Source organism: Caenorhabditis briggsae (assembly GCF_000004555.2).
Source record: "Caenorhabditis briggsae complete genome, chrIV, whole genome shotgun sequence".
NCBI classification, from domain to species: domain Eukaryota; kingdom Metazoa; phylum Nematoda; class Chromadorea; order Rhabditida; family Rhabditidae; genus Caenorhabditis; species Caenorhabditis briggsae.
Genome location: NC_013487.2, coordinates 8,592,860 through 8,605,074, shown reverse-complemented (window position 1 = coordinate 8,605,074; position 12,215 = coordinate 8,592,860). Strand labels below are relative to the sequence as shown.

At 40.2% G+C, this 12,215-nt stretch overlaps 4 protein-coding genes across 4 annotated transcripts in view; 2 read left to right on the top strand and 2 right to left on the bottom strand.

The window, feature by feature from the left end:
• Positions 1 to 570: 570 nt before the first annotated feature.
• Cbr-inx-8 lies at positions 571 to 2,769 on the top strand (the record flags this gene model as incomplete). Its single annotated transcript, XM_002633306.1, has 4 exons — positions 571 to 707; positions 1,287 to 1,973; positions 2,022 to 2,277; positions 2,677 to 2,769. The coding sequence occupies 4 exons, from the start codon at positions 571 to 573 to the stop codon at positions 2,767 to 2,769; spliced, it is 1,173 nt and encodes a 390-aa protein (XP_002633352.1).
• A 434-nt stretch (positions 2,770 to 3,203) lies between these two features.
• On the bottom strand, positions 3,204 to 5,762 carry CBG06095 (the record flags this gene model as incomplete). Its single annotated transcript, XM_002633305.1, has 8 exons — positions 3,204 to 3,408; positions 3,474 to 3,796; positions 3,840 to 3,988; positions 4,040 to 4,558; positions 4,878 to 4,963; positions 5,118 to 5,207; positions 5,557 to 5,673; positions 5,722 to 5,762. The coding sequence occupies 8 exons, from the start codon at positions 5,760 to 5,762 to the stop codon at positions 3,204 to 3,206; spliced, it is 1,530 nt and encodes a 509-aa protein (XP_002633351.1).
• A 3,196-nt stretch (positions 5,763 to 8,958) lies between these two features.
• On the bottom strand, positions 8,959 to 9,749 carry CBG06094 (the record flags this gene model as incomplete). Its single annotated transcript, XM_002633304.1, has 2 exons — positions 8,959 to 9,572; positions 9,683 to 9,749. 2 exons carry the CDS (start codon positions 9,747 to 9,749, stop codon positions 8,959 to 8,961), a joined length of 681 nt encoding a protein of 226 aa, XP_002633350.1.
• A 1,092-nt stretch (positions 9,750 to 10,841) lies between these two features.
• The window catches only part of CBG06093, a gene marked incomplete at both ends in the record, with an annotated part of 5,563 nt that continues 4,189 nt past the window's right edge, over positions 10,842 to 12,215 (top strand). Inside the window, 3 exons of the mRNA XM_002633303.1 lie at positions 10,842 to 10,959; positions 11,160 to 11,269; positions 11,414 to 11,541. Of these exons, the coding sequence (XP_002633349.1) occupies positions 10,842 to 10,959; positions 11,160 to 11,269; positions 11,414 to 11,541 (356 nt within the window). The remainder of the gene's footprint in view (positions 10,960 to 11,159; positions 11,270 to 11,413; positions 11,542 to 12,215) is intronic.

Here is a 12,215-nt window from a genome sequence, read left to right as displayed (position 1 = left end):
GAATAATATTTCTTCGTCAAACTATATAATAATTAAAATTCGTCAAATAATATATTTCCAGAATGGTAAAAAAGATTTAAAGTTACAAAACCTTCAACTGAAGAACTTTATGATGAACAATGATTTAAAAGTTTCCATTATTTTTCTGGTCTTAGTATTTTAGTCAGAATAATTAAAAATCCGTTCTGAAATTTTTGTTCTGGCATCTTCCCATGTTCCTCCTCTCTTTCTCTCCTTTACCATTCCTCTTTAATACATTTGTCCCCGCTTTCTCTCCATGTGTCCCTCTCTGTTTTTGTGATGATTCAGAATGCCAACCGCCTCTAAAAGCTCCTCCCCTTAATCATATCTTTTTTCTGTCCCGCCCATTCGTTTCCAGATCATTCCGACTCCCCTTTGTCCATCCGTCAGCCAACAATTTCATTTTCAATTTCATTCTCTCTCCTAGAATCCGTTTTTTGTTCCTCACTTCTCTCCCCATTCACTGTTTCATTTCTTGCAGACATACCATTGATCCATTGAAAAAAATAGAAAGAGAGAAAAAGAAGAGAATCTTGAAAGCTCATCAGGATGTTCTCCGTTCCATTCCTCACCTCCCTGACTAGTCATCTTGGGACAACTGCCATTGATGATGCAAGTGACAGTCTCTCGTGTCTCATCAGTGCTTTCCTCTTCATCATCGCTGCGATCCTGACTTCCGCGAAGACGTGAGTGTTTTATTTTTGCGAAAAAAAGTTTGTTGGTACAATATCTATTGGGTATTTCCAGCAAGGATTGAAAAATTTAATTCATAATGAACAATTTTGGGTTGGGATTTTTGAGTATGTTATTAGTATCAAGATCGTTTTTTCAACATTTCTTAAAACAACTTTCTGGAAGATATGGAATTGAGAATAAAATAATATCTGTAGGTTAACAGAGGAATTACAAGTACCGTAAACACTTCAATACATAGAACCCTCCCCCTCCTAACTTTCAATTTTGAGCCAATTTATCTCGGTTCCTATGCAAGACATAAAAAATGTGTCAACTGATAAAATGTAGCTGATATTATGAGAAACAATATGTCAGTTAACAACTTTATTTCACAGGAAATGAGATATTTGGGCTCGAAGCTGACGCGTTAGAGGACGTTTAGAGTGTTTACGGTATCTACAATAATGGATACCTAGATTTTAGTTAGTTTTCTATTTGTATTTATTTTGTAGTTAAAACTGAATATACCACAAAAATTTTGATAAACCAAATAAAATTCCCTTCCCCCTCCCATGAATAACAATTTTCAGCTATGTCGGATCCGCAATGGAGTGCTGGGTTCCTCAAACGTATTCCGGAGAGTGGGGAGAATTCGCTGAAAACTACTGCTTCCTGAAAGACACGTATTGGTTCCCAAGCAAAGAAGTGATGAGTGATATCCCTGAATATCACAAAGAAGAACATCGTCTGTCATACTATCAATGGTCCAGTATGTATATGGCAATGGCTGGACTCGCATTCATGATTCCAAAGTTCCTCTGGAAGATGTCTCAATCCTACACTGATCTTCCACTCATTTATTTCTGTGACACTGCCAATGCGATTCGTTCTGAAACTGCAGACAACCGTAAGGAGAAAGTTAAGGAGATGGCGGTTTTCATGCGTTCCAAGATCACAGCTGTCCATGCTCCAGGATCCATCTCGAACGTCCGAATGTATTTTGTCTATGCCATTATCAAGATTCTCTATCTGTGTATTGCTGCTGCCCAATTCATTGTTCTCGGATATTTCTTGGGACAAAAGAAGAACTTGCTTTGGGGATGGACTCTTTTCATGAATCTGATCAATGGTGTCACCTGGGAGACTACTGGATTGTTCCCTCGTCTAACATTCTGTGACTTCACGGTCCGTGAAATGGCCGGAAACAATCGTGATGAGACTGTTCAGTGCGTTATTGGAATCAACGAATTCAATGAGAAAATCTTCCTCTTCCTCTGGTTAGTTAAAAGATGACTTATTCATTTTCTGAAAATTATATTTTTTAGGTTCTGGCTCGTTTTCCTTTTCTTCTCTACAGTGGTCGCTCACGGCTTCAATGCCTCGCAAATGGTCAAGCCATACTTCATCAACAGTCTTCTCCATACTCTTCGTAAACCTCATGATCAGAATCAGAAGAAATTGTTCATGAAATTCGGATACGACTACCTCACCATGGACGGAAAACTCATTTTGAGCTTTATCAAATCTCAGAGTGACCTTGTTGCCCAGGAAGTCGCCGTCGCGATGTACAACAACTACTTGGTTAGTTCATATTATGAGAAACTGAAAAATCAACTATCGTTAAACCTGTATTAGAAGGGCGGGTCCTCAGGCTTCAATTAGAGGGGCCCTTCTATTTTTTTAGTCATTTTTAAAACTTTTCATCGAAAATTCGGTGAATTCTCTTTCAAATATCATAAAAATCTATCATTTTCACTCAAACTGAGCAAGTTTATGAGTAAATTTTCGAATTTTCGAAAGATTTTTCAATGAAAACGTACAAAAATATTTAATTTCAAACTACAAACTTTGAAAAGGCTTTTCTATTACAGAGGACCCTTCTATTTTCCCAACTTCCTCTCGAAGGGCCCTTCTATTAGAGGGGTCGTTCTATTGAAGGGCAATTCTAATGAAGGTTTTACTTTAAATAGATTATTTCAGGAGCACCTCAAAGCTACTCGTCCATCCATCACTCAGGAAGACTTGCACAAAGGGATCGAGAAAATGAAAAAAATTCAAATCGATGAAAAATAGATTACGGCTTTTTCCGAATCCCCTTCCTCTCCATTTTTAATCATGTTCGTCATAATAATGCCTTTTAATCCCCAACCCCTTTTCCCTTCTTTTTGAATATTCTTTTCCATCAATCCGATGTTCCTTTTTTTCCGGGTAAAATACTACCATCGTGTAGTAGTTCCATCCAAATCCCCGTGCCATTTTCTTATTCTTTAACAATTCTTTTGGGTGATTCGATTCGACGATAAATTCCATTGCAAGAAGTTTATTGGTTTCAAATATATACAAGAAAATGAGATCATGAAAAAGTTTTAAGTAATATTGAATTCATGTGAAAAGAAAAAAGCAAAGATACTTTAAAACAAATTTGGAGAGAAGTTGAGGGTAAATGAAGAAGAAGAAAACTGAACAGTGTGAGAAGTTTAAAGAAGAAAATTCAGAATTTAGAAAATCTATTCTTGGAATTCAAGTTCATCAAGAACTCGATCAATATGCTCGACAGCAGACAATCCGAGACCTGCCCAAGTTTTGTCATCAAGTACTTTGACGTGAGATTGGAGAAGATCCATATCTGTTTGAGCACCTGTATCACGAAGAGAATCCACATTATCTTCGATGAAACGGAGGCGGTGACGGACGATCTCAGCTTCGCTTTTTCTAGAAATCATTGTAATTATAATAGTTGGCTATTTTGCTAATTCCCAAGTATCAAATGAACTCACATTGACTCAGCGACATCTCCGTTACTCGAATATCCAGAACTGAGCTCTCTTGGAGAAAATGCTCTTCTATCAGAAGTTTCGAATCCATTCGTGTTACTTGAATAACTTGTGACACCTCCTGGACTCATTGGACCACTTTGAAGAGAAGCGAATTGAGATAAATCATGCATTGATTGAGCCTTCTTTTTCGATTTGCTCTTTCTCTTCTTTCCTTGATAAGCAGCAACGAGTCTCTCCATTTCTCTGTGATGACGGAGAGCTGCAATCGATTGAGGGGAGTGTCCATTGGAATTGATCAGGGCAGGATCTGCTCCGTTTTCCAGCTGAAATTCTAGTTTTAGATATTTATGTAGAGGGAAACGCTACCATATAAAGTGCAGCATCCAAATGATTGTTCATTGCAGCCAAATGAAGGGGAGTATTGCCACGTGTATCTCTGAGAGTCATCACATAGTGTCTCTTCTTCTTGCTGAATGCATTCAATAGCTGGGACAGGACTGGAACACTTCCAGCATCTGAAAAATCAAAATTTAAAAAGTAAACCTTTCACTTGATTAATCTCTTACAAGCTGAGCAATGAATTGCATTGGCCTTGTCATTAGTTGTCCATAAAATAGCATCAGATCCAGATCTATTCAAAATCCATCTGACAATATGTTCATGTCCACAAAGACATGCAATATGAAGAAGTGATTGTCCTCGGTTACTCACTGATCCCATTTCACTTCTCGCTTTTTCGACCAAAAATCGAACAGTTCCAAGACACCCTCCCTGGACAGCATAAACACATGGAGTACATCCAAACTCGTCTCGATCATTAACCATTTGGTTATCAAACTTGATCGCTGCTCGAAGAAATTCATTATTTCCTTGTGCGGCTGCCACATGAACTGGCAACATTTTACAGTTGTTGTCGAGAAGAGCAAGTGCTTTCCCGAACTTTCTGAGAAGCCAGATGGACATGTCAGTATCTCCACGTGCAACAGATGCCATCAGAATAGATGTACCATTGACATCCCGGGTCATTGCACTGTTCATTGTTGATTTCACAGGCCCTCCAAGCAACATTTCGAGAGCCCGCATATCTGAAAATCAGACTTTCAAAAAGTTCACTTTCCAGATTTTCATTTCAAAATACTTACCCTAGCACCTGTAACAGAAGAGCCCCTTAACTTTTAACTTTGAACTCATTTATTTTGGTCTGTGAAAGATATAAAAAAAGCAGAAAACTAATAAATTGTTTATCATAATATCACAATTATTTTATCAGTTGACACATTTTTCATATCTTTTATAAGAGCTTAGAAAAATTAACTGAAACTTGATAGTGTGGGGCCCTTCTTTCACAGGTTTTACGGTAGCTCTGAACCCCATTGATATTCAATAGAACCGATTTATTCATACCTCCATGAGCAGCTGATATATGTGCTGGAGTTTCTCCATTCGCCGACTGGATGTCCCTTAGCTCAGGAAGTCTGTCCAGTAAGTACCTGAAATCTAGTCAATGACCTGATTTCTTCGCCAGCTTTGTTTGCTCTTCATTCTCTCAGTTACGCCCGTATCAATTTCGAGAAGAGAGGAGAGAAAAAGTGAGGTACTCAATTGGTTCCTGTTTTCTTTCTTTTTTGAAATATTCACACTCACTTCAAAATATTCAAATCTCCAACACGAGCGGCCATGTGAAGAGCATTTTGACCAATAGTGTCTTTTGCGAGAAGCTCATTATTTGAGAATCTGAAAATGGGAAACTGAAGTTAGGAAGGAAGACTATACATCTAAACCGATCTTTGCTGTCATTCTAGCACAGAAATGGGAGCTGTGGAAGAGGTCACACAGCGAAAACTACTGTAACCAAAAAATATGTTTATTTCACGATTTTTTATTTTCGGAAAAATTTTCATAGTGAAAGAGATGACTGAAATCGCATGAAAAATGCAAAGAAAGTGTTATTTTTAGGTTACGGTAGTTGTCGTTGTGGGACCTTCGGCTACGGCTACCGGCATTTATCTTCCATAACTCCGATTTTCGTACCGAATAAAGCCCTCTGAACCATTATTCATACAGTAACCCTGGCCTGACTCACCTCGCCAAACATTGCACATGCTTATTGGTAATCGACATGATGACATCTTCACACACATGACTCTCATCCAATGAACTTTCATCACCAATTATTTCTAACGGGAGGTAGTCACCATTACTGTAAGTATACTGTAGAATATATGCCATTGTCTTTTAAAAGACTTACTCTTCAAGAGATCCATTCGGACCACTTCGTTCTGATGACATTGAAGTGGGAATTTGAGGCTAAACAGGAATACTGAAATAGTTTTTTTTCAAATGAAAAATTTATTGGTAATTGATATCATAGAGAGTTATCAAGTCGGGAGGAAAACTGTTTGATCTTTTGCGCTCCGGAGGATTAAGGCCGTGGTATCGAATGAGCAAACTGCATGGAGATTTTTTTCCGGAGAGTTCAGCAATGACGAAACATTAGAAATATTAAATAGTTTAAGTGTGATGTATGTACTATCCAATGTGTAATACCTCTCAAGGGCTAGATTGTGTTGTAATATTGAATGCATTACAATCTCAAAAAGAACTCTCTCTCTCGAATGTGCAAACGAACACAAAACGAATCAAACGAGAAGGAACAAAAAAGAGGGGGGGGGGGGGGGAGGAGTGAAGATGGAAATAAACCGAAATTCTTTTGTGTCTGTTGACAGTACGACAGAAGTAAACTTTTTTTCTCGCATTCAAACATTAGAGACAAAATCAAATAAACACAAAAAATGAGCACGAATCAGAGACTGTAGACATTGAAAAAAAATCTTATGAATTTCAATTTGTTATGCTGGTACAAAAAAATCGGAGAACCGAAGAACCCACAACGGTAACTACAGTAACCTAAAACATATTGTTTTTTCCGGATTTATTATCTCGATTTTCGTGCGTTTTCAGTCATTTTTAACTATCAAAAATATAAAAATATTTTTAGGTTACGGTAGTTGTCGCTGTGGGACCTTAGGCCACGGCCACCGACTCTTCCACGGCTACATTTTTTGTACAAAAATAAGATAAGTGGAAAGAAACAAAAATAATATCAAAAAATATATGTGTTTGGAAGTCCGAAACTTCATTAATTGGAAGAAAAGTTCAATCTGAATTCCTGAAAAAATTGAACTGTGAATAATTGAAGACAAATCTATGGTGTTTGCTTAGCTGGTCTATTAAAGGGGAAAGGTACCCTTCACTCTATTCACTCTATTCACTACTCAAAACACCAACTTTGAGCCTATAAATCTCCTTTCCTGTGCGAAATATCAAAAAGTAATTAACTGACAAAATGTTTATCATAATATCAGAAACGTTTTATCAGTTACAATTTTTCAATATCTTTTACAGGAATCGAGATAACAACCCAAAAAAGAAACTTGTTTCCTTAACAAAAATTTCAAGCCTAGCAATAAACTGTAACAGTAACTCAATGTCGAAAGAGAGTGAGTTACGAAGGTAAGAGTGCGGCAAAAGTCAAAGTTAAGAGGGTGGATTCATATGTGTGTGTATGCTCTTTTTCCTTACTTTTTCCCTCTTCCACCTACCGTGATCCAACCGGTCTTTTCCCGTTCTTCGCACCGTTGACAAATATTACTGTCCGCACACATATCACACAGAAAAAATGAAGAGAGATGAAGTGTTTCGAAACACCTTTTAGATTTCATGCTAATTATTATTGATATTGGATCAGTATCAAAAAGTATTTTGTTAATCGAAAAGATTTTGCTTTGGCTTTGATGTCCACATTTACTATTAGTTTTGAAAAGGAGACACCTTGGGAGAAAGAAAATAAATTACAAAAGTTGTTGTGGCACCCACAGAGCATATGCCTGCACATCGGAAATTAGAATGTTTTATGAATCCGACGAGTCTTCTGATCTGGGAATGAAAATCATTAAAACAAATAAACAGGTTCATAACCTGTTCGGTTATGATGTTCAAGCTACTGCAAGTTACTACAAGGCAGATCAAACATCGCGCTAATTGTAACGAAAACAGAAGTCAGAAACTTTAAACAGAAAATGTGGACGATTTACGTTTAAAAAATAATTCTTTCAGTTGCCTTCAATTTCGTGTTAATGAAGAAGACCGGAATGATTTGCTGGAAAATGTCATACTTTCAAAAGTTTTCTGATTCGAGAGACCACATGAGAATGTGAGGAAAAAACTACTGTAAAACCTGTATTAGAAGATCCGGCCTCTCTGCTGTTCCAAGGTACCTCCGGAGGGCCCTTCTATTACAGGGGCTCTTCTACTTTTACAAACCCCTCTCGGAGGGCACTTCTATCAGAGGGACTCTTCAATGAACTGGAGCTTCAGGGCTGAAACGGGCCGGGACTTGTCTTGAAAATTCTGAAAGAGTCACTTTCATCCACCGTAAAACCTGTACCAGAACAGCTCCTTTGAAAGAAGGGACCTTCGTAATAGAAGGGACCTTCGTAATAGAAGGGCACCCTTAAAAAAAATCATTTTAAGTTTGTTTGTAGCTTTAGAAAATTCGGAATTTGAAAGAATGGTTGCTTCATATTTTCTCAGAAGAAGTGTTAAAAAGTGTCACAAAATGACAGGCGGATGAAACTCAAAAAACTATAATTTCGTTGGGTTCTCAATAGTCACCTCGTAAAACACAGGATGTCAACCATCTGGATGTCCAATAAGCCACGCCTACAATTTCTTTTTGACCATTTTACTTTTTTCTTTTTACAGTTTTTTCTTTTTCATCTAATTTCCACTATATTGACCAGTCATCCAATATCTCTAGACCCTCCTTTCAGGTCTTATTTTGGTCCAAACTTACTATTAGGTAGATCAAAAATAGTGGCGCGCAGTATTGGCTATTACATTTTCTATCTACCATATTTTTCTCCTTTTTACAATTCCCCTGATTGGACTCAACTTGGACTCAGAATTTGGTAATTACTGTTACAGAATTGGAACTTTTGGCTCTTCATTTTCTTTCCGTTTTTCCGATTTCATGGTTTTGAGCTAGGAGAGAGAGAGAGAGGACCAAAACGGTCTTCTGTCTTTCTTCTTTCCGATTTCTGCTGTTTTTTCATTGTTGGACATTTTTGGATAAAAACAATATCTTCAAGATCTCGAACTTTCTCTAACTCTCTAACTTTCCCTTCTCTTCATACTTGTAACGGGCCGGGCCGGGATTTTTCGCGAATTTCGGAGGCCCAGCTCCTGCCGAGCTCTTTCAGTACCTATCTCAACATTTTTGGAACGTTTGATATTCGAAATTTTGAATATTTGAATCTCCCATTCTAATCCCTCTATTGTTCTCTTTTGACATGATTGATTGACAATCTGAAGACGGAACGGGTCAAGGATTGTCTAGAATAACATTTTTCCCCAGAGGGTCATTTGTTGGCGCGCGTCGCGGTCGCGTAGCGTACGCTGTCTTCTTGCAAATGAGTCTTCGTATTCAGTCTCCTGCTTCTCTCATTTTCTCCCTCCTGCCCTGCTCCTCCCCTGCTCCTGCCCTGCTCCTCCCCTGCTCCTGCCCTGCTCCTCCCCTGCTCCTGCCCTGCTCCTCCCCTGCTCCTGCCCTGCTCCTCCCCTGCTCCTGCCCTGCTCCTACCCTGCTCCTGCCCTGCTCCTGCCGTGCTCCTGCCCTGCTCCTGCCCTGCTCCTGCCCTGCTTCTGGCCTGCCCTGCTCCTGCCCTGCTCCTGCCCTGCTCCTGCCCTGCTCCTGCCCTGCTCCTGCCCTGCTCCTGCCCTGCTCCTGCCCTGCTCCTGCCCTGCTCCTGCCCTGCTCCTGCCCTGCTCCTGCCCTGCTCCTGCCCTGCTCCTGCCCTGCTCCTGCCCTGCTCCTGCCCTGCTCCTGCCCTGCTCCTGCCCTGCTCCTGCCCTGCTCCTGCCCTGCTCCTGCCCTGCCCTGCTCCTGCCCTGATCTTGCCCTGATCTTTTCTTGCAAATGAGTCTTCGTATTCAGTCTCCTGCTTCTCTCATTTTCTCCCTCCTGCCCTGCTCCTCCCCACCATCTCGCCTCATAAGCCAAGCCCCTATTCCCACTCCTTCTCGACCGCTCGTCATTCTCTTTTCATTCATTTCGTCCGTTCAGTTTTCTTCTTCTTGTTTTCTTAACTCTCCCCCATCATCCCGGTTACATTTTCAGTCTCCTGCTTCTCTCATTTTCTTTCTCTTACCCTGATATTGTCCTGATCTTCCTTTGCTCTTTCCCTGGTCTTTTCCGGCCCCTCCTCCTGCCCTCATCTCAAAGTTTTTGGAATGTTTGATATTCGAATATTTGAATATTCAATTCTATGCCATCTATTGTTTTCTGATGACCTGATCGATTTACAATGCAAAAAGGGGACTGGATCAAGACTTGATCAAGACCTTCCCGAGAGGTCATTTGTTGGCGCGCGCGTCGTGGTCGCGTAGCGTGCGCTGGTCTCTTGCAGATGCGTCCTCGTATTCAGTTTTTTCCTGCCGTCTTTTCTCATTTTCCCAGCCCTTGCCCTGCACTTGCCCTGCACTAGCCCTGCACTTGCCCTGCACTTGCCCTGCACTTGCCCTGCACTAGCCCTGCACTTGCCATGCACTTGCCATGCACTTGCCCTGCACTTGTTCTGCTCTCGTCCGTTCTTGCTCCGATGTTGCCCTTCTAGTGCCTTGCTGTTGCTCTGCTCATGCCCAGCTCTTGCCTTGGTCTCGCCCCACTCTTGCTCGGCCGCTGCCCTGCGCTTGTCCTGCTCTTGCCCTTATCTATCTCAAAATTTTTTAAATGTTTGTTATTTGAACCAAACAGACGCGCGCCAATCTTGAGTATTTGGATATTTGAATAATCCAAGACTCTTAACATTTGTTTTTTTTTGGCATTTTGGAACAAATGAAAATCTTGCTCATCGGAGAAAACATTGGGGTCGACATGTGCCAGATAATCAATACCACCTGGATGTCACATCATAAGCCACGCCCACCACCCATCTCTCCTCATAAGCCACGCCCACACTCCTTCTCAACCTGTCGTCATTCTCTTCTCATCACTTCTTCAGTTCAGTTTTTCTTATTGTCCTTCTATCCCTGCCTCCACTCATCCCAGTATAGACATCCACGCCCCCCCCCCCCCCATTACAAGATACTTGTTGGAGGTAGACCTAAAATAGTGCCACTCAGCGATGCACTAATAAGCCACGCCCACATTGATTGCTACCTTTTTCTTCGTTTTCTCCCCTCTCGTTCTTCTTTTCTCCCTCTTTTTGCATCTTTTTCCTTCAGTCTAGACTTCCATATCCGAAATTAAACATAAATTTTCAGGTACATGTTGGAGAAACCAGCTGTTCGGATCGGATGGAACAAGCGATGGCCCAGGAAGCAATCAATATAAATCGGTTGAAAGATAAGTTTAAATCTTTTTTGTGCTCTAACAAAGATTTGAGTTCCAGAAACAGCGGAAACACTTCAACTGGATCAACAAAAGGTTTTGGGAGAGGAATAGTCGATTCGTAAAGTATCGAAGGAACATTTATGAGAAAGGTCAGTCTGAATTTTTAAACTGTTTTTCTGACTAGAATTCCTGTCCGCAGCGTACTATTCTTGCAGCTCTACTATTTTAGGCAATACTATTTTAAAATTTTTAGTGTTTTATGAAATTCGATAACTATTTTTTTTTCATTTCAGAAGCATCGACAGCGTCAAGGACAAAGAACAACAAATTCCAAAAACCACAAGAAAATCGATCGAGGTCGATTGGAGTCAAATGGATGTCAAATCAATGGATGGAGTCAAAGGTACGTTTATGAAACTCAAAAACCTCTTATCTACTTCTTTCTCATTTTATTGCCCGCAGCCGCCCGCTTTGCTTCTACCTTGTGTTTCAGATATTGAAAATTCTTTTCCAAAATTTTTTATCAATGCCTAATTTATATTTTCAGAGACTTCGATATCCGACGACCACTACTTTGGATGAATTGCATCAACGGGCGGAACAATGCAAGCTGATGCTTTTGGAATGTCAAAAAAGACAAGGAGAAGCCGATAACTGGACGCATGAGAGTAGAAAGTAAGTTTGAGTCATCGCATACTTCATCACCTCATTCTCATTCTATTTCACCGCCCGCAGCCGCCCGCTTTACTTCTAGCGTCTCCTCCATACATTCCAAATTCTCTTTCCAGTATTTTATTAAATCTTAAATTTAATTTTCAGAATCTCTGACATCCAACGACAACAACTTCGTCGTCAACACATCGCTTCACAATCATATCTAATATTCCCCCTTTCTTTCTTTTGTAACCCCCATTCCCCCTAGGTTTTAATTCATTCAATTTTTGTAAAAACTGTTTTATATTTATTTATTTTTGTATTTTCAGACTGCCTGCTTCTGAGGATGCATAGGTGGTTAGTAGGTGTATGGGTGAGAAGCCTGGCGCCGGTTCCCAAAAGGAACCGGAACCGGAAACCCCGGGGCTAGTAGAAGTTGCTCAATGGCGGCTCCATGACGGACCAACGTCGAATGCATCATCATCTTTCGGTTTTTTGAGCCATCCATCGTTCCTCCATTTGTCGTCCCGGTAACAGTTGAACTGCAATAAAAATAATAATCAAACTGAATTGAACATAAAATTATACCTATTTTGGATGATAACAATAGGAATTCTGAAGCTGCTCCTTTTCCTTTTTTCTCCAAAAGTCGACATCTCTTATCGTCAGTGGTCCCGTCTCTAAATCAACTTTCT